This window comes from Nannospalax galili, unplaced genomic scaffold (assembly GCF_000622305.1).
Source record: "Nannospalax galili isolate Female #2095 unplaced genomic scaffold, S.galili_v1.0 scaffold399, whole genome shotgun sequence".
Classification (NCBI taxonomy): domain Eukaryota; kingdom Metazoa; phylum Chordata; class Mammalia; order Rodentia; family Spalacidae; genus Nannospalax; species Nannospalax galili.
Window position 1 is genome coordinate 2,165,502 of NW_008345053.1, and position 27,857 is coordinate 2,193,358.

Below are 27,857 nucleotides of genomic sequence, written 5' to 3' on the forward strand. Positions count from 1 at the left end.
TGGCGGGGACCCCGAGATCCAGGGGCCCGGAGCGACCCCGAGATACCTGCGCATACCACACCTGAGGCCCATAGAGACACAGAGAAGGCTGGGACCAGACCAGCTTTTCTCCAGACGCACGGCGGGGGAGTGCCATTCTGGGAGTGCGCACAGAGAGAGCGCGCATGCCCCATACATACTGAAGTGTCAACAGGGATTTCTAGGACAGAATAATCGACCAACTCACCAAACGGCTACAGAGCATGTCCCAGAAATGCAGCCTTGTGCTAGACACTACAGAGTATGTGCAGCAGGGCACCACAGTAGAAGATGTTACATATACACAGCGCTTGAATGTGTGCAGACATGGGTGGGTGTATGCACATGCTCTGAAATGAGGCCCTGCAGGTGCAGTTTTCATGATTACCTGCTTCCCAGTTGCCACCCAAGAAGCAGTTCTGGGGAGAGGCGCTCTTTCCTTGCAATGCTGTGTTCCAACTTGGTGCAGCCAGTCTTACACCAGCCTTTCCCTTCGGAACACACAAACATCATGAGCATCCTTTCATCCTAGAAGAAACCTGGGCAAGGGCAAGTGGAGCTCCAACACAAGAAGCATTTAGGCTAAGCCTGGGGACATGTGAGCAGACCAGAGGTCAGCCTCAGCTGTGGCTCTTCAGGATACCTCCACCTTGATTTGAGAGACAAGGTCTCTCAGTGGCCTGGAACATGAAGACTGGGCTGGCCAGTGAGCCCCAGGGATCCTCCTGCCTCCATCTCCCCAGTCAGGGCTGGGATTATGCACATGTATCACTATACCCAGATTATTTTGAATTTTATGTTATTTATGTATATTTTTATTATCTTGGGTCGAGTGCTACTGTGTACCTGTAGAGGATAGAGGCCAACCTTGAGGAGTTGGTTCTCTCCCTCCTTTACATGGGTTCCAGGGATAAAATTCAGGTCTCCAGGTTGTGTGGCAAGTGCTTCACTACTGATCCATCTTTACCCCAGGCCCACATCGATCTTTTCATAATCATCAGGCTAAAGGTGAGTTAAAGAGTCACTGCTTTTCAAAGACAAAACCATTACGAATCCTCAGATTTTGAGCAAAGGATGGAATCTTTGGCTATCAAATCAATAAAGACAGTTTGAATTGTAGACAATAGGCAACCAGTGGCTCACCTGAGATACAGCACACAGAATCTGTACTTACTGTCTGTCCCAAAGAGTTATGAATAATCTGCACACTTGGAGCAAAATGTGAACAAATATATTCAGATATATTTAAAAGAATTAAAAAAAAACAGTTAGCAAAACATTTGTTGCCATAGGAATTATTAACCAGAAACGCCTACATCAAATTTTAAACATCATTCAAAGCAGGATCATCTGTACTAAGTTATGCGACAAATCATGTAAACAGACCGATACATTTTCCCAGCAGGAGCCACCTCCTTCCTGACATGGAAGCAGTCTGTCTAAGACAGTCCCCCGCCCCCCGCCCCCCGCCCCAGGGTACTAATGAAGAAACTATTTCAGAGCAACAAAAATAAAAGCTTTTATTTGTTCATTTGAATATAAAACAGGCGTTATCACAGATGTACAAAGCGTACTGGTGGTTGAACATACAAGAAGGTTGCTGTCCTTTGCACATAAAAATTTTGTTTGAAACTGTGATTGGTTGAGTACATGAGTTTTCTCTAACCAGTCACCACAATCTGAAATAACGCTGCTAACATTCAACTGATAAAAGGGACCATCCCCTCGGGTAAAGTGTCAAGCAGGATTAAATATATATAATAAACAAGCACCATGAGGAATCTGCTCCTGTTTGATTAGGTCTGTGTCTCAATGTTCATCCTGTACCCTCTTTTTGTGCAAGTTGATTACACAGTTTTGGCTGACTTCAAAAGCACATGGTCACAAGACAAACATTTTTTTAGAACATTCTCATGAATGATTTATCTACAGTATAATTTCTAATGCAGAACAACCTTCTTTATTGCTGAAACTGGTGGTGCTTAAGTGTCTCCCTTACCTTTATCTTGCACAACTAAGCTTCCAAGCCAGTCCACCCACTCTTTCGAATCAAGTCTAACGTCACAGATGACAGGATACAGAAGAGATCTGCTGTGAACTGCTTTTGCAACTGCACTGCAGTGCTCGCCCTCTTTGGGTGTAAAGTTGATATGGTGAAAAGTAAGAAGTATGTTTGGAGTGACATCTACATTTGTATTGTTTCCCAACATCAGCTGGATGGAAGATTTCCTGCACGCTGTAATGTTTACTAATTAGTATCCTATTTGAAATGTCAAAACAACTTCCCCTTAAATGTGTGTGCTTGTGTGCATATATGTTATGAAAAAAAAATTTTTTCTGTATGTGGCAGGGATTTTCCCCCGGAAGCTGCAGACTGTGGGAATGTGCATCTGAAACATGTACAGACACAGAGCAATGAGCAAACAGTGTTTGAAAAATCAAATGACTTGTGGAGATGGGAGAATGCTCTACATATGCAATTAAAAAAATGTGTCACTTAAATTATTTTTTTAATCAGCCTTGGATCTCAGAAGTCAAACAAAACTCTTTTGGCAAAGAGCTTACTTCTGGCTGTATATAACTAGGGTAGACAAAGACCCTGCCCACAGTTCAATAAAGAAGCTCATTTTTGCCTAGCAGCAATCTTAGTCAAGCTTATCCTAGTACTGGGGGCCAGAGCAGGAGCACATACTTATAAAATAAACCCCACTCTCACTGCTGGCAATTCCTCCTTGGTTGGATGCAGACAGGCCAGACTGACTTAGAGATACAAGGGCCAAGCTCTGTAAATGAAAAGGTAGGCAGACAGCACCCAGGATGGGTTCCCCCACAGGAAGTCCAGGGAGGCAGCTGGCAGGACATCTTGCTCTAACAGAGCTCTGTTTTAAGTCCCTGGTGTAGGGGTTGCTCAGGGCCAAGCTAGGATGCACCCAAGACCAGAGAAGTTCACAGAGTTGGCTGGGTCTCCAGTCTAGAAGACATTACATATATGGTTTCCCTCAAAGCAGTTCTGGACATCTATCCACTCACACAGCATCCATCGGAAGGGGAGACCAGTGACACCTGGTACACATGACCACAGGGTATCATTCTTTTCAAACCAAGGAAGGAAAAAAAAAAAAAACAAAAACGGTGACATGAACAACAACAACAACAACAAAAAGCTAAAAAAGAATTAACATTGTGCAATGATTTCTTGCAGCTAAGAAAACGGTATTATTTGCCAACCTAGAGCCCCGTCAGCGTCGTTGGCACATGCTGGCATGGATGCACCACTGCCGTCCCCACAGAAAGGAAACCATAGTGACCGTTCAGCATTCAGTTCCTTCACCATCTCAGAGACGACAGTGATCCCACTTGCTGGTCTCTGGTGTGAGACAAGGTCATGGGCAATCTGCGATTGCTCTAAACAGCAAAGTGTGTGTGAATACAGTGGAGGGTGCACCATGCAAGTGACAGGTTCTGCATTTAAACTTTAAACTCTCCTTTGTTCATTAGTGAATTTATATTTCATATATATATATCTGTTGTGATACTATCCACGCAAGATAATACAACACTTTTTTATATTAGCAAACATTACAAGACTTTAATATTCTTGAATGTTTTTTCTCTTTTATACTTCTAAAGAGATCAAAATAAATTAAACATTTTGTACATAATTACATATCAAGGAAGTTAACTTATTTTATCTTTTTAGTTTAGTACAAAGATATTTGCAAGATAGTTGCCGAAATACCTTATTTATAATTGCTTCTCATTCTATGTTAATTCCAAAGGCCGAAAATCGGCCTCTGTTTCTTTAGCATGTCTCTGACAAAGAAAGCTGCTAACATCTAATTGGAAGGTGCTACCTGGAAGGGTTCTCGTACCTCAGTAAACTCTCCTAGAAGGGTGAGACCTAGCGATGGCTTAAATTAGTAACAGATCCATGTCATTAAGATTCCATGACACATTAAAACAGAGGAAACAACTCTTTTTCACACTACATAAATTTTTTAAAAGAACCCATCTGGAGGGCATTTTTTTTTTTAAATCGCTATTTAGGCTTAACAAAATACCACATTTACGAAGAAAGCACTTCTTATCCAATAATTAAAAAAAGCAAAGAAAAGAAAGTTCTTGAAATGAGCTTTTCCAATGAACTGAAGGCAGTAATCCAAAGTCCTTCTAAGCAAAATCCAGCAGTAAATTCACATTTCATCTCCATGCCAGGGTGACTGCTCCGAGAAGTCCTCCTCCCCCCTAGTCCCATCACACTGGGCTCTGCGCAGGCGAGCGTGGCCCGAGTATCTGCACGTCTCTGTGGACACTGAGAAAAATGTTCATATCCCTAGAAAACTCTGTGGAAGCCAAAGAGACAAGACTACATGTTGTAGGCCACGTAGATGGGATCGAGCTGGTCTGCCAAGAACCCGTCTCGCAGGTGCATCCGTTGCTTCTCTCCCCGGGAGTTGATGGGGATGACCCCGATGTCCACCACAACCACCACTCCTACAATCAGATAGTGCTCCTCTAGGACCACGTTGGTCACCAATGGAACCAGGTCCAAGGCTTCCTGCTCTGACCCGTCAAGTTCAACCACAACCACTAGTAAGTTTGTCCAGGTAAACACAGCACTAGAGGACAGAGAAGAGAACCAGAGTTACCGGGGGTCTCGTGGAATGATAATGCCACTTTCTGTTCAGCCTGGCTGAGTGATCCCACCTGTCTCCGCCGGCTGGCACATCCCTCTTAGCTGTGACAGCACATACAGTAGTCTTCCTGCCACAACATACCTTCTCACATGTTCTGGCCTTCTCTCTTTCATGGTAGTGTCTGTGTTTTATGATCTTTGGGGGTTCCTGCTTCTACAGTGCAGGTCACTCCTGCCTCCTTAGAGGAGTCTGGACTCCAGTTCTGCTACTTTACAGCTGCCTGAGGTATCATCCTGCCGTGGTCTGTTCTGAGCTCCCAGCTCTGCTGACGCAGGCCTTGGGCAGTGGCAGGAGGCACCAGCAGCCCAGCCCTCCAGCTTTCTTGCCCTCAGGCTCAGGCTCATTGTGGAGCCTGCCAGCCTGTGTGAGGCTGTAGAATGCCGGAGGCATGGGATGTGCCTGAACTGGCCCAGAGGACAAGACACAGATGGGGCAGGGCCACTGGGCCTATGTTCAGTTAAACAGACCCCAAGATGATTACCTACAGACATGGGAGCATGACTAATGGTACTGACTTGGAGCAGCAGGTTTGGAGATGATGGTAACATAGCATCAGCTAAGTCCTACAGGTGGGGTGCTGTTCTATTTGGTGGGTTAGCAACCTCGGTATTCCTCTGCCTAGTTACTGGAAGCACAAACGCAAGGCTTTACCATTTTAAGCCCCATCAACCTTGTTCTGTTGGCTTTTAGGATTGGTTAAAGACCCTAGTATTCATTCACCCTCTGCTACACAGGTCTGCTGGGCTACAGGGACTGAAACACACAGGGTGGAAAGGGCTATACAGAGAATAGGACCAGGCTCCAGGGGCTCCTGGTAGGGAGGAGGACACCAGGCTCAGGGACACTGGTCTGCCCTCCCTTGCCTGTTCTAGCTTGAGGTGGGATGTACTTTGACACACTATTTTTCCTTACATATAAGACTAAGTCTGAAAGAATATTGTCCAAAATTTTATCCAGTATTGTCAATACACACAGTACAGTGAGGAGAGTTGCAGAGAGTGCTCAGCAGGCTCTCCAGGTGTTCCTTTGTGGTGCCCACATTCCCCAGGGCCCAGTTCTGAGGAGAACAAGTTCCAAGATGCCTTGACATTTCATTCCCCTAATTTGGGTCCTTGCACCTGAAATGTTAGTTTTCATGGCTCCCATGAGGCTGTATTGTGAGTTTGTGATAGCAATGATTATGTGCGTCTTCCCAACACACTGGGTCTATTTGTACCACATCATCTGACATGTAAGCCACTCTCCTGACCTGAAGCACCAGAAGAGGCTCAGCCATTCATAGTGAATGGAGGAGGTGGAGATGAGGGCCTTGCTGCTGCCCAGGGTCTGCCAGAGTGACTGGGGTGGGGCTTGAACCTTCCAATTACCTCAGCTTTCCCAGGGGTGGTGTTAGCACTGCAAGTCTCCTGATGGACATGAGCAGGTTTGATGTTAACACTGCAAGTCCCCTGATGGACATGAGCAGGTTTGGTGTTAGCACTGCAAGTCCCCTGATGGACGTGAGCAGGTTTGGTGTTAGTACTGCAAGTCCCCGATGGACGTGAGCAGGTTTGGTTGCCTTGAATTTGGCCACAAGGAGATGGTTCTGTCTTGTGACACGGAATTTCTCAGTGGGCGGCAAATAGGATGGAACAGGGTGGAAGGAAGAAGCATGGAGGAAGGTAAGAGGGGCCAGGGGAAGTGGGGAGGAGTCTGCACCTGAATGGTTGCCAATGTCCTGAGCCCATCAGAATAACATTCACTCATTCTCTTTCTCCTTCCTTTTGGGCTTCTAAGTGAACAGGTGGGTGAGAGCCCTGTCTGACCAGGTCAGAGGCCACACAGTAGGTAACCTCAGTAATGCTTAGGATAAAAACTGACCTCATGGACCAAAAACCTAGAGAGGAGTGCCAAAGAGGCCCATCAGCACATCCAGAAACTCCTTGAGGGAGATGATTCTAAGAATTAAAATGGCTTTGCTAAAAGCACAAGAATAGAAGATTGTAGCTTAGATTTACAGTCACACGGGTAAAACCAGGGCCCGTGTCTAGGGTTTCAAGAGTCTCTGTTGTCTTCTGCATTTTTGCCCTCTCTTCACAGGAAGAGGAAACTCCTGTGTTTGTCAATCCTGCTGGGGACCCAGGGCCTTGGTCACTCTATCACTGTGCTCCATCTCCAGTCCTAGAGGCCTTGTGTTGGCAAGGACCTAGGGCTATGTGACCACAGGACCAATCTAGTGTATGCAAACAGGATCTCATCTACTGTGCCAGAGTTCAACAACCAGACTCAGGACTGTGGGAGAACATTTCCCTAGCATGCATCAGGTGCTAAGTTCAATGTACAGGATGACAATAAATATAAATAAAAAGATACATTTGTACTATTCAGATTCAATAAATGGCAATAAATCTGAGCTTGCTTCTAGACTCCCATGACAGGAAGGAACAGTTTCAGAACCAAGGTCAGGAAACCAGTCACAGGTGATTCCCATACATTCTTCCTTACAGGCCCTAGCTTAATACTGAGATTGGTGATATCAGTCTCCCTGCCAGGAAGGGACAGGGTTCCCTTAGTGGGAAAACATCTTGCCTGTCATCTAGTGAATGAAGAGAGCGACACTGAACAGCATGGAATCAATTTTCATTCCTAAACACAGCAAGAAAGTGCCAAGCAGCCTCCCAGCCTCTCCCAAACATGGGAGTCTGTGGGACGCTCTTGGGTGGGAGCCAGCTGCTATCCAAGGATTTCTACATTCAAATGGGTTGGCTGTGGTAGTGCACACCTTTAATCCCATACTTAGGAGGGAGAGGCAGGCACATCTCAGTCCAGGCCAGGCAGGAGTACACAGATTCTGTCTCAAAACACACACACACACACACACACACACACACACACACACACACACACAAATGTATTAAATAGGCCGTGGGTAGGAGACAGATGTGCCCACCTCTGGCGAGAGCAGAACTTACAACCCTACCCTTGGGCCACTGTGTGGGAGACCTTGTTGCTTGGCTTTTGGTTTAATTCAAGCAGTTCTTCCTTCACAAGGAAATGAGGCCCAGCCAAAGCAATGCCTCTCCTTTTCTTCACTTTCCCCATGGAGCACATTACTTTTTAATAGCTCCCAGTCTAAGGCATTAAAAATGTCTTCTACACCTAAGTAGATGTGAAGCTTATTTTACTCCTTTATATCATGTTATCACAAATTAAGAAAAACAGCTTGGTTTCTGAGGAAACCAGACTAAAACTCCGACTTTCAAGTCACACAGGATACTCTTGTGTTGCCCTTAACCCTTAAGAGAACAGCTTACCTTGAGGAGACACTCTGGTCTGATTGGTGCTCTGTCTAGAGAAACTCTCTTCCACATCCCAGTGATCAATAACTCAGCTCCCAATTCAAATGGACATGCCCTCCCATCTACTTACCACTCTGTGACACTTTTGTGGGCTCTGATGACAGAGGTTTCAATGTCTATTGGGTGGTACCTCATGCCCCGCAGCTCCATGGCTTCGTCCAGTGCCCCCACCACATACAGGGCATCGTGGCGCTCTGTTGAGAGAAGAAGTTGAATGCTAATCAAGATCCTTGCTTAAAAAACAAAAACAAAAAACAGCAACCAAAAACCTGTCCTGTAGAGTGAGACAAAGGGGATCTTAGCTCAAGGAATGACCAGCTGCTTTCTCTTGAGGAAAGATGGCTGCATCAGTCTCGGGTGCGCATTCCTATTTGCTCAGAGGCCAGATGCCCAGCCTCTGGGTTCATGTGTTCATTCTCTCTGTCTCTGTTTCTCTCTTTCTGACATTTAATGTGTGTGCATGTGCCACATGTGGAGACCTGAGGTCAGTATCAGGTGTCTTCCTCAATCCCTCTCTATCTTATTTACTTATTTGGTCTTTTTGAGACAGGGTCTCCCTGTAGCCCCAGCTGGCTTGGAACTCACTATGTAGACCAGGCTGGCCTTGAACTCATAGAGCTCCACCTGCCTCTGCCTCCCGAGTGCTGGGATCAAAGGTGTGGGCTACCACACCTGGCCTTCCACCTTTTTTTATTTTATTTTATTTATTTTACTTGTATGCATGTATTGCCTGCATGTAGGTAAGTGCACCCATGTTGTGCAATGCCCGCAGAGGACAGAAGAGGCTGTCAGATCCTCTGGAACTGGAGTTACAGACAGTTGTTAGCTGCCATGTGGGTGCTGGGATTTGAACCCTGGTCTTCTGCAAGAACATTCAGTATTCTTAACTGCTGAGCCATATCTCCAGCCCCCACCTTAATTTTTTGAGACAGGATGTCTCACTAGACCTGGAGCTCATTGACTCAACTAGGCTGACCTTTCTAATGCTGGTATTAAGGACATTAAAGCCTGCCTTGCTTCTTAAGATGTTTTTTATGAGTGTGCATTGTACAAGATAATGAGTTTCACTGTATCTCCACACAGGCATGAAGCAAACCTTGCCATCACCCTCTTTTGCCCCTTTTCATTTCATGTCCTATCCTATCCTGCCCTGTTTCCAAATATGTCCAGTGGGGACTAACCAGTCTTTTCCTGGGCCAGCTTCTGATTCATGATCACTGTCACCAGTGATGAAGGGACCCATATAGCACCAGTTAGCACTGAACAGCCTGAGCGATGGGGAATAACACTTGCAATCCTAAGGGATTTGCCTGCTCAAAGACACACAGGACACAGCTTAGCCAAAATGCACCCCATTCCCCTGGACTCAATCACATGAGCTCTTCACTGTGTTGAGCTCACGTGTAAGTGGCAAGATAAAGCAGTTTCTGCTCATGTTTATGAACAAAGGTTCCCTTAGCCCAGGTGGTGATAAAATTTACTTTTTTTGCATGTGTGTGGTGTGTATGTGCATACACATGTATGTGGAGGCAAGCAGTTGTTCTTCACCTTCTAGATGGAGGCATCTCTCACTTGATCCCAAAGTTGCCGATTTGGCTAGCTTGCTCCTGGGATCCTAATGCCTTCTGTGCATTAGAATTACAGATGGGCCGCTATACCCTCCTGGCATTTATGTGGGTTCTGGGGATTGAACTGAAGTCCTCACTGAGTAAAGCATCTTCACAGCCCCCCCCCCCATTTTATATCCTGCAGGAAAACCTTGTAAGAATAACAATAAAAATGTGGTCAGCCCTCTAACTCTGCTTAAAAAGGAGAAAAAAACTATCCTTGATTTTGAACTCGGTAATAAGTGTATGAGGGAAAATTTGAAAGAAATGATTGACATTTAAAGTAATGTCAGACCATAAATCCTTCTGCATTTAAACCACATAAGCGAAGATGGAGACAGCTACTTACTGGCTTCTGCTTGCTATAGAGCTTTGTTCTCTTGTTCAAAACAGGGGATTCATGTTGTCTTTCAGGGACCAGGGAGGTGAAAACAGCCATCACATCCTGTTGCCCTGTTCCCTAGGGTACAGCTGGACAGGATTCTCCAGGCCTTCCTTGGGGGGTGCAAAGTGACACCACCTTTTATACCTCTGAACTCCAAACGTTCAATTAAGCTAGTCTGTGACTACCCATCATGAAGCTGCCATGCTGAAATGTTCTACTTTTTCCCTGGAATGCAGGCCTCAGGGTACTGTGGGTATATTGGGTGATTTAGGAAGCCTCCATCATGTCTAGAATTTCACCTGCCTGGATTTTGGTCTCACCAAGAATCTCTGCTATCATCCTGGTAAAACAGGCTGCTTCAATTTTTACTTGGACTAAGGAGGTAGGAAAGGACCCTGAAATCGGCAAGGGATGAATGCACAGACTATGATGTGTGCACACTGCATGTGGGTGCACCTGCATGTATGTGCATGCGCATCTGGAGGACAGGTCAACATACAGTATCTCCACAATTACTCTCTATTTTTTTGAGACATGGTTTCTCACTGAGCCTGGAACTCATCCATGTGGCTAGACTGGCCAAAAAGCTCCAGGGCTCTACCTGTCTCTGCTTCCCTAGTGCTAGCATTACAGGGATACAGAGCTGGCTCTCTAATATGGGTTCTGGGGATCAAATTCAAGTCAAGTTTGCACAGTAAGCATTTTACCAATCTCCCAATCTCCGAGTCATCTCCCCAGCTCCCACTCCCTTCTCTTCCAAGGTTAGGGGCTTTCAGATCAGTTGGGGCAAGCAGAGGTCCTACTGTGGTTCTCAAACCTCAAGGCTATTTTCAGTGTTGAGCAAACTTGACTTCTGCCCACCATTTGGCACCTTCTAGCCTGGACATACCTCCATTTGCGTCTGTGAGCTCAGTTCTCCGCAGGAAGCCAAGATAGCCTGTTCGGGCCCAGATGGTCTGGGTGTCTCCAAAACTCAGCCGGGAGTTGAAATGATCAGACTGGAGAGACTCATCTCCATAAATGGTAAAATAGCCACTGGCGTTGTGGGCACTGTGGACCCATATCTGTTGACAGAGTGAGATGTCACTGTGCATGAGCCACCTTGAGAATCTTCAGGGGAGGGAGGCTAACTCTATCTCTACAATTCAGTAAGTTGCAGTTTCTAATAGCCAAATTTGTCTTGATCTAAAAATCAAAACAACAGTGGTCTTGCTCAGGTTTCTAAGGGGAGACACAGACCCACAGATTCTCTGTGATAAAGGCACCATACACATCAAGGTTATAGTCAAGAAACCAACCAAGCCATTCATCTATTAAAAATGTCATTAAAACAGATTAATGGACACGTAAATATAGCTTTTAAGGATGAGCACATCAAACAAAGTTGTATGAGTTTCTTGTGGTTTTCTACATGTGAACACACTACTAAAGAGAAACTGAGAGATACACCAAAGCTTTAAGGTCTCACTCTTCCCCTTTCACTTGGCTGCAGAGTTGTTGAAACAGACTGTGATGAAATAATACAGAATGCAGCAAAGGAGGAAAGTCAGTGGACAGCAAAAGACAGGAAACAGAGACATGTGGATGTTTAGCCTGTGAGAGCACAGCTAAGCAAAGGCTGACACAGACTCAAAGTGGCTGTGGAGTATGTGGAACCACAGAAAAGTCCAGGATAGTGGAGCCTGCACAAGTCCAAAGATTTTCATACAACAGCATGTAGAGATGTCGATATACAGGGACCAGATATGTGAAGGGGTTTCAGACTGGAGCATTTGTAGCACAGACATTCTGGGGTTAGATGTTTTGTTATTCAATATATGCTGAAAAATGGTCAAGTTCCTTGAAGTTAGAGATAGGAATAAAGAACAAAATCTGGACTAATGTCTTTTTTTTTTTCATGTTTAAATAGCATTTAATTCTGATACATGGTTACATGGGATGCAGTTCAGTAGTTTAGGTAACACAGATAAGTCAACCACTCCCACCACCCAGATGAGCATCAGCCAGTCATTTTTCTTTCTTGATTGGAGGCATGTCTGTATTCAAGATCTCGAGCACTGGATAAGCCTCAACCCCGTGCCCAGAAAGAGGAACTCTAGTATTTATTTAAATGCTCTGAATAGGAATCATCACTATTCAGAAGCATGAGTGCCACAAAAAGATGGTTGAAGTCCACAGAAATGTTTTAAAGGACACAAATAGACATGACAAGAATATTCAGTCCTTAATTCTAGACTGGATTCTCTACTGAAGAAAATATGCTTTCAAGGACACTATTGGGTTAATTGACACAACTAGAATATAAACGGATTTAAAAATGAGATTGTATTATATTTAATGGATGGAAGTTAGTAACTGTTTATGTAAGAACACATTTTTTCAATATATATTTTTATTGAATTTTTGTGCATTTCATACATCTTAATCATATTTAGACTCCCTCCCCTATCTGCAGCCCCCCATAGTCCTCCCACTGGATTTCATGCATTTTGTCACATATGTCAAGGCCTACTGAGTCAGGCATATGTCCCCAGATGTCCCTCAGTGTGAGTTTATTTGCTGGAGCCTGGTCAGCCTATCTAGTGTTACTTGCTTAAAGCAGGCCACCTTTCTTTCACCCAGCAGTGATCAACTGCCAATACTTCCTTGGTTAAGGTTGGGGCTTCTTACTTATTTCACCAGTTCTATGCTGGATTTTTATCTGGGTTCAGTTTGCATGGTCACCATTGCCGTAAGTTCAAATGATCAAGTTCCCAGAAGCCTGTTTTCTTGTGGTCATCCACCACCCCTGGCTAAAGAGTACATTCTAAGGAAATAGTCACACAAGTATTCTCAACCAAAACCCATATATATATATATATATATATATATATATATATGCTCTTAAATGTTTCAGAATCCACAGAATTGCATGCACACATGAAATAATAAAGAACTAAATGTTTAAAAGAGAGGTTGAAAAAGTTTAAAAGTGATTGATCTTGGCAAAGTGCATGCAAGGTTTTTTTTGGCGGGGAGGGCGAGAAGTATTGTTTTTGTTTGCTTTGTTTGTTAGTTTTTATTTTTTTGTGGTGCTGGGACCAAACTCCAGGGCCTTCCGTGGCAGCAGGGCTCTAATGCTAAGCTGCGTCGCAGCCTTGTATTATTCTTATTCTTTTAATCTTTTTTTAAAAATCCTAACTGGTTTATTGGGCTTGCTATTATGTCTTTTTTTGGGGGGGGTCTTTTTGAGACAGGGTCTCCCTGTAGCCCCAGCTGGTCTGGAACTCACTATGTAGACCAGGCTGGCCTTGAACTCACAGAGATATGCCTGCCCCTGCCTCCCGAGTGCTGGGATTAAAGGCGTGCGCCACCACACCTGGCACTAATATGTCTTTTAATTAATCTTTGCAAACTCAATGAACCTTGTATCTTGTGACAGAGGTGTTTCCTTAGCAACCTCAATTTGGTACTCCACCCAAAAGATAATGAATAAATGTGGGTAATATATCAAAGGCTGAAAGACAGTGCACTGAACTATTCTAGAACTAGGCATGAAAAGGTAGAATGGTCCGTTAAGATATGGGTGGAGCCAAACTTATACTTACCCACTGAAGCTGGAAAAACCAGTTGGGATAAAAATGTGAGTGAGGCCTGCCTTATGAGCACAGTTCTAGGAGATAGACTGTTTCAAGAGATACCTGGGGAACAAGTGTCCTCTGAGTTCGGGCTCATTAAAACTAAATTTACGAGTTAGCCTTTTTTGTTCAGGTAATTGTAATGTGGTATAGTACTGCCACAGTTAGACCCTCATCTACCTCATTTACCACTGTATCCCCAGACCCCAACAGTGCCTGGAACGCAGCAGGAATTTAATAAGCAACTGTAGAAAAAGTGAAAAAGTGAACATGAGACGAGGTAAAGATAACTTCTTTGTTCTCCAATATAAAATATTTCCTTGGTAAGACAATTATGATGGTTTACACTGATTACCAACTTGAAAGAATCTAGAATCACCATAGAGATAATCACCCAAATCTCTGGACATGTCTGTGAGAGATTATCTTGGTTAGGTTAACTAAGTTAGAAGACTACCCTAGATGTGGGCAGCACCATTCCTTGGGCTGAGGTCCTGAACTGAATAAAAGAAAGCCAGCTGAGCACCAGCATACAACTCTCTGCTTCCTGACTGTGGACACATTGCAACCAGCTGCCTCGAGCTCCTACCACGATGACTTTCCTGCCATGATGGACTGTGCCCCAGAACTATAAACCAAAATAAACCTTTCCTTCTTTAAGTCACTTCTGTTACAGCAACAAGACAAAGAACTAATACAGAAAGTAGAATACAATTCAGCCTTTAAAGGGGAAGTTGTCATCTCTAGCAATATAAGTGAACCTGGAGGACATCATGCTAATGGAAGAAGTCAGAGAAGATACATTCCCTGATCTGACTTACACTTGGGCTCTGAAAGGTTGAGCTCATAGAAGCAGAGTCAAGCGGCCATCACTGGTGACTGAGGGTGGGCAGGGACTGGAAGATGCCAGCCAATGGGTGCTAGCCTTCACAGTTGTACAATGACTGACTTCTGGGAGTCAATATACAACATGGAGACTATGGTTGTTGGCTTGGAATTTGGCAACAGTTTAAACATTCTCACCACACACAGAAAAGATAACTTTATGAGGTGACAATGTATTTACTAACTTGACTGTAGCAGTTATTTTACAACACATACATACATCAAAGCATTACAAATATGCTGTACACCTTAATTTATGTACTTTTTTGACAATTACAGTTCAATCTGGTTGTAGTAAGAGATGCATTCCCAGTAGGCTCACATCTCTAGCCTTGGTGGCCCTGGGAGTTGACAAAGCTCTAAACACAGCTCTGGTTGTTCCCAGTATGCTGCACAGGCCAATGTGAAGGCTGCTGGCAGGAAGGCCACAGGTAGGGCCACGCCAGGGGTCTGAGGAAGCAGGCTCTACATCTGGCCCTATCTCTCAGGCACATTTAAAAGAAACTACTAAAAACTAGCTGCACAGAACCTGATCAGCTTAGCCTGGATCTTCTCACTGATCACAAGATTTGAATAAAGGTCCAACAGCAGTCAGAAAAGAAATGAATATGAGCAGTGAGGGATGTTAGGACTTGTTCATGAGCTATCTGTCCACCACATGCTGTGTGGGAAAGTGATCCTGGGTAGGATAATACTGTCCTGCTGCAGAATGGGCAAGGCAGGTATAACCACACAGAAATGCTCTGCTAGACAGCCAGGGCTTAGGCAGCGTAGCTAGAGGAGAGGGTAATGTGGGCACTACACAGGGACTCTGGGACTCAGGTTGTGTTCTTTCCTCATGGTCTCTACTTCCTCAGAGGAATCTTGTCAGTGAAGAATGGAAGAAAGGAAGAAAGGATGAGGTATGACACCTCATCAAATGGGGATGCTGAAGAATGGAAGAATCTTGTCAGTGAAGAATGGAAGAAAGGATGAGGTGTGACACCTGGCCTCACCAAATGGGGATGCTGCAGGTCTGGCAACCAAGTGAGAACACTATAGGGCTAACTGACCACACCAGGGCCACCTGTGGTCAGAACTCAGACAGATGAGGGTGCATGGAGAGCTGTTTCTCTCCAGCCATACCAACCTAGCTAGCAGTGAAAGGGGCCAAGAAACAGGGAAGAACAACTGGGGTGGGATTTCCTCAGGAGCATCATGAAGGAACGGTGCCAAGTGCTGCTGTTTGCTCACTGATCTGAAACACATCTGTCACTTTGCTATTCAGATGACATCTGGTTTTTACTACCATCCTGCTAGGTTGTAGCTTTGCTCACACTGTAGGTCTGTCATTTCCTGATAAAGGAGTTCTCAGTATGGGAGAAGGTACATGCTAACCATCTCCAGGGCTGAGAGATAAGAAATGAGTCTGCATATACCAAACTTCATGTGGTTTTGGAATTCTGTGAGGAGAGTGTCTCCCATCTCCCTAAGGAAATACAACTCTCTAATAATGAACTTTCTGGGGTCACTGAAGTGGCAAAGCACATCTCCAGCTCCTTCCTGGTTGCCATGATGTGCCCCATGTGAACAGCACATGTGTGGATGATGGCAGGTGTAAAGAGGAAACAGACCGGGGCTAGGTCAGATGTGTCTGGGAGGACATACTCCCAGGACTCCCTGTAACTCACCTCTCCAAGGTGGGAGTCGCCCAGTGGACCTTTTGTTTCTGGATTGGCAATTATGATCCGAACCCCAGGAAGTATCTGTTTGAGAAAGAAGAGGAGATAGGTCCTGATTGTGGCTAGAAAGACAGGTAAGTATCACACCCACAACAACCTTTTCTCCATTCCACGTGCCCGGCTCCTTTTCCAAGATCATACAGAGAGCAGCATGGCATGATGTGTATACCGTTATCAAAAGACTGTTTTCTGGTTTTTTTTTTTTTTTGAGACAGGGTCTCCTGTAGCTCCAGCTGGCCTGGCACTTGCTATGTAGACCAGGCTGGTCTTGATCTTACAGAGATCAACCTGCCTCTGCCTCCCAAATGTTGGGACTAAAGGTGTGTGCCACCCAACCCGTATCTTACTGCCGTTGCTCTTTACTGCCATAGTCTGGGGCAGAAGGAATTAAATAAGGAAATACGATTGCCAATCATCTCAAAGGTGGTAAATATCCAAATCTGACCATAATTTTTTTAAAAAAGGAAATTCTGAAATGAAATCCAAGATAAATGACATTTCACACAGCCTGATGGATGTAGAATAGTAGTCTGATGGATTCTGTGAATGTGTACATTAAATTTAACACAAGACAAACAGGAATGGAGTAAGAGGACGTGACCACAGTCATCCTGAGTTCCAGGAGTCATGCAGGGAACGTTGCAGGGAGGCATGTGAACTAGACATAACCAAGTCCCAAATGACCTTGCCAAATGATTCAACAGTGGTGGACAGAAGTAAGGGTTGGGTCAACTCCTAGTCCAGCCTGATTGGAACTTCTATTCTGACATCCACTCTTCTCCATTAAATTTTCAACTAAGGGTCCTGGGAGACCCATTCCTGAGTGTGATCAACTTTTATTACAGATTTTGATACCTAGCCCATCCTCTCAATGTATACTCAAGTTAGCAAAGTTCTACTGATAGCACATATCTAAGGGTTCAAAAGCTCACTTCGAAATCCCAAATACAGCCTGCTTCAGTTCAGAAAACTTAACATTCTATAGATGAGGTGAGGCAAGATACTTTGTGGTAGGAACTCATGACATTTTGGACCTGTTAGGCTGAGCTTGGAGGGCAATAACCCTGAAGTCTGCAGCTGACAGTCCCTCAGACTGTGCTAGGATGATCACCACATTCCTACTCTCAGAACCACTTTAGGAAGGGATCTGATGTGCAGAGATGGACATACAGATCCTAAGTGGCCCATAGCAACATTAACTGCTTTCAGAACTATGTCAGGGGCCGGAAAGATGGTTAAGGAGAGGGGCTCTTGCTCTGCAGCATGGAGACATGAATCCCCAGCACTCACATAAAAGCTGGGCACAGCTGTGTATGCCTGTAACCCCAGCATTGGCAGGTGGACAAAGGTAGATCCAAGAGCTCACTGGCTGGCCAGCCTAGCCAAAAAGCTGAGTGTATGGTTTAGGGAGAACGTACTCAAGGCAATATGGCAAAGTGTGACAGGAATCACTGACATCATGTCCTGGACTCTACTGTGTGAACATGGGCACACACTTGCACAGCTATGCCCCATATACATGCACCAAATACATGCACATAGAAAAGAAAATTTAAAAACAGAACTATGTCAAGTGGAGAATGGACTGACATTTGGGGCCAAAAAAGAAAAAAAGATCATTTAGGTTTAAAAATATTCTTAGTTCTTTGAAAGCTGACAAAGTGACAGAAATTAAACAGTTGTCCCCTGATAACCATTCTCCAGATATTTCCATATGGAGACATCCTGAGTAGGCATACCACTAGATAATCAGAAATAACAGACTAGTTGACAATCTTTGCTTCAGCTAGGTGTGAACAAGTGACTAAATTCTAGTCAACAGCATTTAGATGAAAGACAGTGTGGGAACCTCCTCAAGATTCTCCAAGTTGTTTCCTTCTGCTCTTTCTGCAAGCTGGAAGTGGGAAGGGTAAGTAGAAGAGGAGAAGCCATGTTAGAACCTGAGGTACCCTCAGGGGCACAGCCTGTACTGAGACAGATACACCTGGGCTGCTGGTGGCTCCATGGAGCAAGATGCCTATCTCTTGGCCTTCATATTAAAATACTCTAAAGCTAAATGAGCTTCTTTACTCATGGCCAAATTCCTGATGCATTCTCTTTGAGAACACACTTCTTGGCACTTCAAAGTCCACACACTTTGACTCACTTTTTCACTGGGACAGGAATTTCCACTTAAAAACATTATTTTTTGATTTATTTATTTTGTGTGTATGAATGTTTTGCCTGCATGTATGTAAGTAGACCCCATGTATGCAATGCCCGTGGAGGCCAGAAGAGGGTGCTGGAGCCTATGGAGCTGGAGTTAAGGACAGTTATTAGTTGCCATGTGGATGGTAGGAACTGAACCTGGGTCCTCTGCAAGAGCGGTCAGTGCTTTTAACCACCGAGCCATCTCTCCAGCCCCAGGACTTATAACACTTACTTTTCCAGATTCCATCAGGGGCAAGCTGTGAGGAGATCCCCTTTCCACCAACCGGACTCTGTAAGAAGAAACAGACAACACCACTCAAGGGGGGTTTCTGGATACACTGCTGCCTCTGGCCACCTCCAACAGATGACATGGGCTTGGCAGGCTATTTGGGGATGTAAACTGCTAGTACTGTCCCGCAGCAAAGGTGAAAGTTCCAGAGAGGGCCACTGATGGCAGAATCAATGGTGCTACCACAAGGACAACCTGGAAAGAGCACATGAGTAAAGACCACAGAGAAAGGAAATGAAATCACATTTGTCCAATTTTTAAAACTGGAAAGGGAAGATGAGCAGTGGATGGCACCCCTGAACACACTGCTGGTGGCTTGTGGCTACGTGTTTCAATCCTGCAGTTTGGACAGCTCTGCTTGGATGCAGGCAACATGCTGAGGAAGGCAGAGATTTGGCCCAGCAGCCACGGTGACCTGCTAAACCAAGGTGCTAAGCTGAGGAAGCCCGGAGAAACTCTTCTCCAAGAGAAACTGCTTGTAGCTGTGATAAGAATGAGAAGTGTCCCTCTCGGACTCAAGTGTTTGAACACCTAGTCCCCAGTTAGTGGCATCGTTCAGGGAGGTTAGGGAACATTTAGAGTGTGGAGCCTTGCTGGAGGGCTTTGAGTTTCTAGCCTCATCCCACTTTCAGTTCCTGCTCTCTCCTTTATGCACAGCTGAGATGTGGTCTCTCAGCCTCCTGTTCCTGCTGTCCTGCCTCCCCCCATTACGGACATCTAGCCCTCTGGAACTGTAACTCCAAAGAAACTTTCTTCTCTAAGTCACTTTCCTTTCTTACCAGGTACCAAGGACAGGATGCTGTCCATTCACCTAGAGGGTGACTCTGTGTGTGTGTGTGTGTGTGTGTGCGCGCGCGCGTGTAGGCCAGAGGTCAGCATGGCTGCTGTTCCTCAGGTATCTTCTACTTTGTTTTTTTCAGTCAAGCTCCATAGACGATTAGGGCTCACCTCAATGCATGCAAAATGGAAAATGGAAATTAATATTAAAACACCATCAATGAGATGCTACATCTTTCAGTTTTCTCTATGGGTATGGCCATCTGATTTTCAAGTACACTTCAGACATGCTAGTTAATCACAGAAATCCTGTCACATCATGATCCTGTGATCACATATTAATGTTAAGTTTGGTGAACGATGAGTTTGGAGATGGTGTCCGTGCCTGAAGAGAGCCAAAGCTGAAATGAAGGAGGAAAACAAGCTAGGAGTAAGATCAAGTAGCTCATCTAATCCCATGGCACCTGTCAGTGCTGTAGCCAGAGGGACCCCAAGGCCCAGGGGAGCAAGTCAAGGATGCTATAAAATGCAGAGGAGCATGATTTCCCATGCATACTTGTTAGGACAGGGAAAAGTATGGACCTCACTGACTGGATGGAGGGCAAAGCGCTCAGCAGAGATGCATGTGCTGCACTATCTGTTAGGACCATGGGCTACAACAAGCTGACTGCAAAACCAACTGCAGACTTCCCATCTTCCCAGGGAATCCTTGTAAATGTGTGCACGAACCCTGGCACACACAACACAGTAGCACAGACTCATGTTTGTACAAACACACCACACACCTGTGTGGATATAAAACATGCACAACACTCCCAATATACTCACATAGCGCCATTTTACATTCACATACACATACATACACTCACATACTTGAAAGCCCTCAGTCCCTTGCAACACCTTACACTCATGCAGTACACACATGTAACCCATGGTACTACACTACTCAATTTCAACACACAATACCCTTGACCATACAGGAGCTCATGTGCACATGTGCACCTGCAACACACCACCTATATACACATGCAGAAACTCACACACATGAATGTGTACTTGCACACATATGCAGTAACATGCAAGCATACATAAGACACAAAAAGTCCATACATGACACATTATACACAGCAGAGACTAGGCTATCGAGGGCCCCTGGCAGACGTTTTGCCTTTGTCTTCTGCTTGCCTCTCCTATCCTGCTGACTAAATCACAAACCCACTGAGATGTCTTTTTCTGTACTTCTCTTGCGATCTTGATACTCAGCTATTCATGGGGCAGGAATTAGCCTAGAATCCATACTTTTCCTGTCTTCCCTGCAGGGTCTCATGTAGACCAGGCTGGCCTTGAACTTGCTATGTAGCTTCTGATCATCCTCTTTTACCTCCTTAGTGCTAGTATTACTGGCATGAGCCACTAAGCCCTGTTTGTGCAATGCTGGGGACTGGACCCAGGGCTTCGTGCATGCAGGTAAGCACTCTACCAAACCAGGAAAGCAATATCCCCAGTCCTGGAATCTATATTTTCCTACACACACCCTTTAATCACGACTGCAGCTTACAAGCCCTGAAGGAGGCAAGCAAGTTTCCACTGTAGGCCTTTACACTAACAGTGTGTGTATATGATCTGACAATGTTTTAGAGCTGTTTCTTTAAATGCCTGAGAAACGCTTTTCTTTCCTACCTAAATCTTGAACAATTCAAGTGTTTAAGTAAAGATCAAACGGAAAATGATTGAGTAACTATGAATTCATTTTAAATACATGCATTGTAAAGAACATCTTAAAAATTAATATTCCTCTCAAATAGCCTCCAAACAGTTTCCTCTTGTAAAACGGGAGCTAACTTTATTCTAGAAACTGGGGAATATGAATCCTCCTTATGTGAGGCAGAAATGTTCTCCATGGCAACTTTGCTACAAATGCAGACTGCCGAATCCTCAACACTGGGGCTGCAAGACAAAATGGGTACTCAGCACAGAGGTGTAAAATCAAGTAGACATAGATAGTTAAGGAACCTATTTGATCACTGGCTTCCACAGGGTAGATCTGAGAGCTTGATCTTAATCTGAGCTGGCTTGTGCCTGCCCACCTTCTCTCTTTCCTCCCTTCTTCCTTCCTTGCAACTGCACAGCATACTGATAAACCAAGCTTCCCCAGGTTAATTAAGTGATAATTGGGCAGGTGTCTTGACACTCCAAAGTGAATGTCCCATTAAAGCAATAGGTAAAGTAATTAATCCTTATGATGGACTCTAATACAGCTGAAGTGAGAAAACCACCCCGTTTTTACAAGCAGAAAGAGGATCGACAGCTTCGGCGGCAATCCTTCCTCACTGCCTTCGAGTTGGGGCCCTGGACTGTCTCTGAGGGCAGCACGTCTGGATGCTGTGGGACTGGAGACACAAGTCCTCTCTAAGTTCACTACTAGAATCTCCACCATCTCCTTGCCCAGGGCTCCTAGTTAGTTCCAACCTACACCTAGAGCCTCACAGAGATCTTTTCCCTAGCTGTTATAGGAACCCACAAAGACTGGCTTTACCAGACCCATCCTAAACACCTATCAGGGAAACTGAGGCCCCAGAACTAAGCACTTTGTTCCAGGGCCCCAGGCAGGAAGGAGAGCTGTACTCTGACCTGTCTGATCCTGGAGCTCATATTTTACAGGAGCTACAACATAAGGCATGCTTTTACACATGCTGGTCAAGGTCAAAAGCAACGCTGGAGATCTGAAGCTGGGTATTACTGCCCCTGAAAATAGGAGGCTGCATGGAGGAGATGGTATTTGAGCTGAGACTGACAGAATGAGCATCTGCAAAGGATATGAGGAGAAGCCCCTGAAGGAACACACATTATAGCAGGTGCTCGGAGGCTTCAGGTGGGGGTGTCAGAGCATCGGAAAGGGAGGCCTGCACTGACACATGAGGGAAGAAGATGATGCTGAGACTTTGTGCAGTGGGCTGAGGAAAAAGGGCCAAGACAGATGGAGTAGGGTGAGAATACCTGCTGGGGTGGACAGGACAGACCCAAAAAGGGAGGTCAAACAAACAGGAACCTGAAAAAAATATCAACCTGAAAAAAATATAGTGGGGGATCCTGAGGAGAAAACTCAGTCAATAAAAGTGCTTAACTTACAAGCATGAAGACTTGAGTTTGACACCCAGAACTCAGAATAAAAACAAGCAACCCAACACAACACTGAGTAGGGCAGTATACAACTACAGTAATGCAGCACTGGGGACATGGAGACGTGTGGCTCCCTGGGGCCCACTGACCAGCCAGTCTAGCTGCCGTGGTGAGTTCTAAGCCAGTAAGAGACACTGACGGGGAAAAAAAGTGGATAGCACCTGAGGAATGACACCTCAGGTTGTTCTCTGGCCTCCATACACATGTACGTGTATGTACACATGTGGACACATGCATGACCCACACACACCACAGTGGAAATTTAAGGACAGTGCATTCCAAGGTCAGGGCGGGAAAGAGAGCTTTGCTCGGCCCCAGGCTGTGGGGAGGAGTTGCTAGAACAGAGGGAGTACAGCAGGTACATCTCCCACTGAGAGTGAACTGTGAAGGTTGAGGCAGTGCTGCGGACCTGGGTGTGACCTCTGTGTTTTAGGTCAAACACTGAGGAAGAGAACAGGTATATGATCCCATGGATGCTGTGTCTGATGAGCAGCCCTCAGTTCCCCCAGATGTAGGTTGGTTTAGGGGGATGACTGCACTGCAATCACATCCAAGCACAAAGAATATCCCTGGGCACCCTCTATCATTCTGATGTGAGGCCTGGACTGCTCACACAGCACATCTGTCTGGGGTGTCCCATGCAGAGCAGCAGAAAGGGTGGGAGACAGTTCATCAGGGGCGTATCATTCCTGACTATCACCACTGATGACACCACATAGTTTAATGACATAATGACCACAGAGCAATTTCCACTTCATGATACACCTCACCATCACATCTTTTTCAGATGATTTTAATAATGAGCAAAGCAATCTAGGCGCAGAAAACTATCATTCCTGATTAGAAACTAAGACAAAACTGTCACTCAGAAGGACCACGGCCTTGGCCAAGATCACAGAATTAGCCCATGACCAAGTGCTTGCCCTTGGATTTGCATCTCCTGCTGTTTCCAGCAGCACAGTGCTGATCTAACGTGGAACTGGGATTACTTCATCACCACGGAAGAGTGCAGATCCTCGGTTCTCAGCACGCCCTGCACCCTGTCCTTCTTGACAGGCAGAGCTGCCACACTGAAGACAAAGGATGGACTTAAAAATAAATAATAAGAAAGGCAGTTCATTCCTGAGACACTTTGCCCTTTTCACAAAAGAAAAATTCAAAATCCCAACTTTAAGCCTTCCCTGATTTCCAAGGCACTCTTAAGTAAGAGGATGCATTGCACTGCATTACAAAGCTTGTTCTTTACATATTTTAAGGATCAGGCCAAAGCAGAACTGCATACATGTTACAGGTCTAGACTGTTGTTCGTGTCTTGAGCAGTTTATATAATTATAATATTATTTTCCAAATAATTTTTACTAGAGTTAGGTAGGTTTGTCTTCAAATGCAAAAGTTACCACTTGGAAAATCACACGTTCCCTAGAACTAGTTTCTCAACTGCTCTAATGCTGTTCCTGAATTTTCAAAGTTCCAGATTGAACTTTGGCCATCCAGAACCCAATGATCCTGGAGGACAGTGCTGAGGGAAAAGTCTCTTTCTTTCTTTTCTTTCTCTTTCTTTCTTCCTTCCTTCCTTCCTTCCTTCCTTCCTTCCTTCTTTCTTTCTTTCTTTCTTTCTTTCTTTCTTTCTTTCTTTCTCTCTCTTTCCTTCCTTCCTTCCTTCCCTCCCTCCCTCCCTTCCTTCTTTCTTTCCTTCTTCTTTCCCTCCCTCCCTCCTTCCTTCCTTCCTCCCTTTCTTCCCTTTCTTTCTTTTTTAAAAAAAAACATTCTATTTTACTATTTTTATTTTGTGTGTGAGTGTTTTGTCTGTGTGTAGGTAAGTATACTCATTGGTGCAATGCCCATGGAGGTCAGAAGAGGTCAGATCTCCTGGAACTGGAGTTATGATGGTTGTTAGCTGTCATGTGGGTGCTAGAATTTGAACTTGGGTCCTCTGTAAGAACAGCCATTGCTCTTAACTGCTGAGCCACTCTATCCAGCCCCAGGAAGACTCATTTTCACTGAAGCACAACTTTCTGTGATTCTAGAGCTGCAGAACAGGAATTCTTTTGTCAACAGGAGAGTATCACACAGGACTATGAGGGCCAGGCAGCCACCTACAGCTGTGAGGTATGTGGGCTTCTCAGTGCTGGTGCTGCATACATTTTGTCACTTGTCCTGTACACTGCAGAGTGTAGGCAGCATCCCTAGCCTAGACCAACTATGTGACAGCATACTGATTTTAACTGCCAAATTGAGCCAACAAAAAATGGGTCCAGATGTGGCCCAATGTTTGCTAAGGACACATAGGGACTTATGGGAACATGCAGTGGGGACTACCTAGGCCTGCTAGAGGTTGCACAGCCCACCTAGCCACCAATTTCAGATCCCTTCTCAGCCTGCCTCAGTACTCACAGACACAATGGCACCTATCCCTGAGCAGCGTCTTTCAGCTGACTACTTGGTCAGGCAGGAGTGCATGCTGCTCCCCATGCCCTCACCCCTAACCACACAACCACTCTGGCCCTGTTCTCTGTGTACTATAGCACAGAGACAGTGTAGACAGGCAAGGGAAAGAGAAATCACAGGGTAAGCAGCACAGTGTCTGGTACAAAGCAACACATTGAATGTAAACCTTCTAACCACTTTGAAAGACATCTCCAGCTTATCTCTGCACATCACATAACAAACAATGCTGGGCATTTCCACCAAGAACGACATCCATTTTGATGTAAAAAGATAACATTCTTTCTCCTCTCTTGGCCATCTCAACAGGTCCTTCTTGTTGAGGCTGAACTTCTCCCAAAGGTCTTATCTTGTGGGGCTCTGCCCTTCCTTTCTGAGGCATACATTCTCTCTCACCAATGATCCCACTTTATAGTCTCACTCAGAAGCTGCATAGAAAAGGAAACTTGTCTTCTATTTTAACTTCTTAGAAATCTCTCTCTCTCTTTCTCTCTCTCTCTCTCTCGCACACACACACACAATTTACATGCAAAAAATGTTAGTAGAATGTTCACACATACTAAAGTGCATAGTGACACATGACCAAAATGGCCAGGACTTCAACTACCTGACTTCCAGGCAGCCTGGTATGTCAGACACCTCTAGCCACGCCACTGCTCTTGCACAATCAGGTTTTCATTTATAAGGCTGGAGCCAACTTGCCCTATGCTGCCACTTCATCCATAAGATGATGACACTTTGAACAAGTAAACATGGCTATTTTCCCTTTTCTACTTGGACACATGCATCATGGATCACCAAGGGAAGGACAGAAGGCGGGAAAGGCAAGAACCCGCTAGTGTACCATACCTGTCGTGTCTCAGGGCTCTCATGTCGACATAGACGGTGGTGGGGTCAGGCCCTGATGTCCCCTGCAAACAACAACACAGTGTGGTTAAGCCAAGTGTGTGGGGAAAGAAACTGGATCTGTGCTCTCTGCTAGCTGGCAAGCATTTGTTTGGTAAAATTTAAACTGAAAAAGAAACAACCCAAATGACTCACGATGTGCTACAATCATACCTCCAAGTAACCATGTAGCTTCTAGTTTGATAACCTAAATTCCCAAAGGGACATCTTAGGATAACACTGAACTTTTACACAGCTTGGCCCCAATTATGTATGTATAAGAAAAAAAAGAGGGATACAAGGTGTTTTGGCTGTAAAGATTGGCTGTAAAGGGGATTGTCAGGAGACGTGTCTTCTGCTCAGAATTTTTCACTACATGCATCCAGAAAGGCTATTTTTAGGACCAAGATACCAAAGTAGAAGGGTGACATGAGCTGACAGATTGAAGAGGAAGGTACAAGAGATAATTACTTTGTTCCTTTAGTCCTACTTGTGCCTCCAGTCTCAGGAGGTTATTTTTGTCTGTGACCTACGTCGGGGAGGTGGTGTGTTTTTCTAAGTCAGCCAGGCAGTACACCGAGCATTCTGTCTTCCTTTAACACAGCAGTCCAGAAATATTATCTGGGCATCAGAAATATCTCCCAAAATTACACTGAGCTGACTTCTGACCAGTAACCTCTGCCAAGGTAAGGGCAGTATTACTGAGGTGACATAACGGTTTATGTACATTTAGTGATAAGGCAATAGAATACCTAAGATAGGAAAACATAGAACTCCTAAGAAATTTGCAAAAATGAGGGAGCCCTTCAGAATTTATTTGAAGAATTGCACTATAAATTCTTTAGGTTAAAAAAATTGTACCAAATGCATGTTTAAATAAAAGAATAAAAATAAAGCCAACTTTGCTGGGTGTGGTGGTACACACCTTTAATACCAGCACTCAGGAAGTAGATGTGGGCATATTTCTGTGAGTTCAAGGGCAGCCTGGTCTACATAGTGAGTTTGAGGTAAACATGGTTTACATACCAAGTTCCAGGCCAGCCAGGGCTGCAGAGTGAGACCCTGTCTCAAAACAAAACAAAAACCAACCAACCAAAATAAAACAAAGCAAAAATAAAAATAAAAACAACAAAACCCTACTTCACAAGTATATATTATACCCTCAGTGACTGTGGTCACATGGGTCTCATGTCCAAGACTGGAGAGACAAGGAAAAAGAGACGTCTTCTATTGTTCTTCAGTGACAGTGCCCTGTGGAAACTTCTTCCCACACTATCATTTAGTGGAGTTGTTACAGAGCAGTAGGGAGTGAAAAACTGATTTGAGAATGTGAGTGATGTGAAACTCATAACCACAGGTGGTCAATTAAAAACAAACAAGGAAGGCATCAAGTCAGGAAAAGTGGACAACGCTGAGAGTGGGGGATGAACCCAAACCATCAGGGAACCTATGACCATCATGTTCATGGTAATGCAGCATTTTTGAGAAACTGCTGTGCTATCACTCTAGGTGGCCAGTACCCCAAGCACAGGGCCTACACACCAGCTGCAGATCTCTTCGTTCCACTTCTAGCCCGTCCTGCTGCTGGAAGTGGAAAGGCAGGAGGTAAACAGGTGGGTACACGCTAGTGTGATGAACAGAAAAGTCCCCTACCTGCTCAGCCAGTGTCCGCAGCCTGTGGGGCTACAGCAGCAGCAGGGAGCAGACAAGAAGAAAGGAGAGGACACCAGGCCAACAGACACCAAACACAAAGGACACAGACAGGACAGACACACACAAACAACCCAATAATTAAGAATGGGATGAACGGGGAGGGGGGGGTG

The 27,857-nt window shown here is 44.9% G+C and overlaps 1 protein-coding gene across 5 annotated transcripts in view; it reads right to left on the reverse strand.

The window, feature by feature from the left end:
• Window positions 1-1,512: 1,512 nt before the first annotated feature.
• Dip2c (disco interacting protein 2 homolog C) overlaps window positions 1,513-27,857 on the reverse strand; it is a gene marked incomplete in the record, with an annotated part of 458,386 nt that continues 432,041 nt past the window's right edge. For all 5 annotated transcript variants that reach the window (XM_029567488.1, XM_017800185.2, XM_029567487.1 and 2 more), the window contains 6 exon segments: window positions 1,513-4,637; window positions 8,124-8,247; window positions 10,935-11,109; window positions 16,218-16,292; window positions 18,691-18,748; window positions 25,999-26,060. In XM_029567488.1, the coding sequence (XP_029423348.1) occupies window positions 4,385-4,637; window positions 8,124-8,247; window positions 10,935-11,109; window positions 16,218-16,292; window positions 18,691-18,748; window positions 25,999-26,060 (747 nt within the window).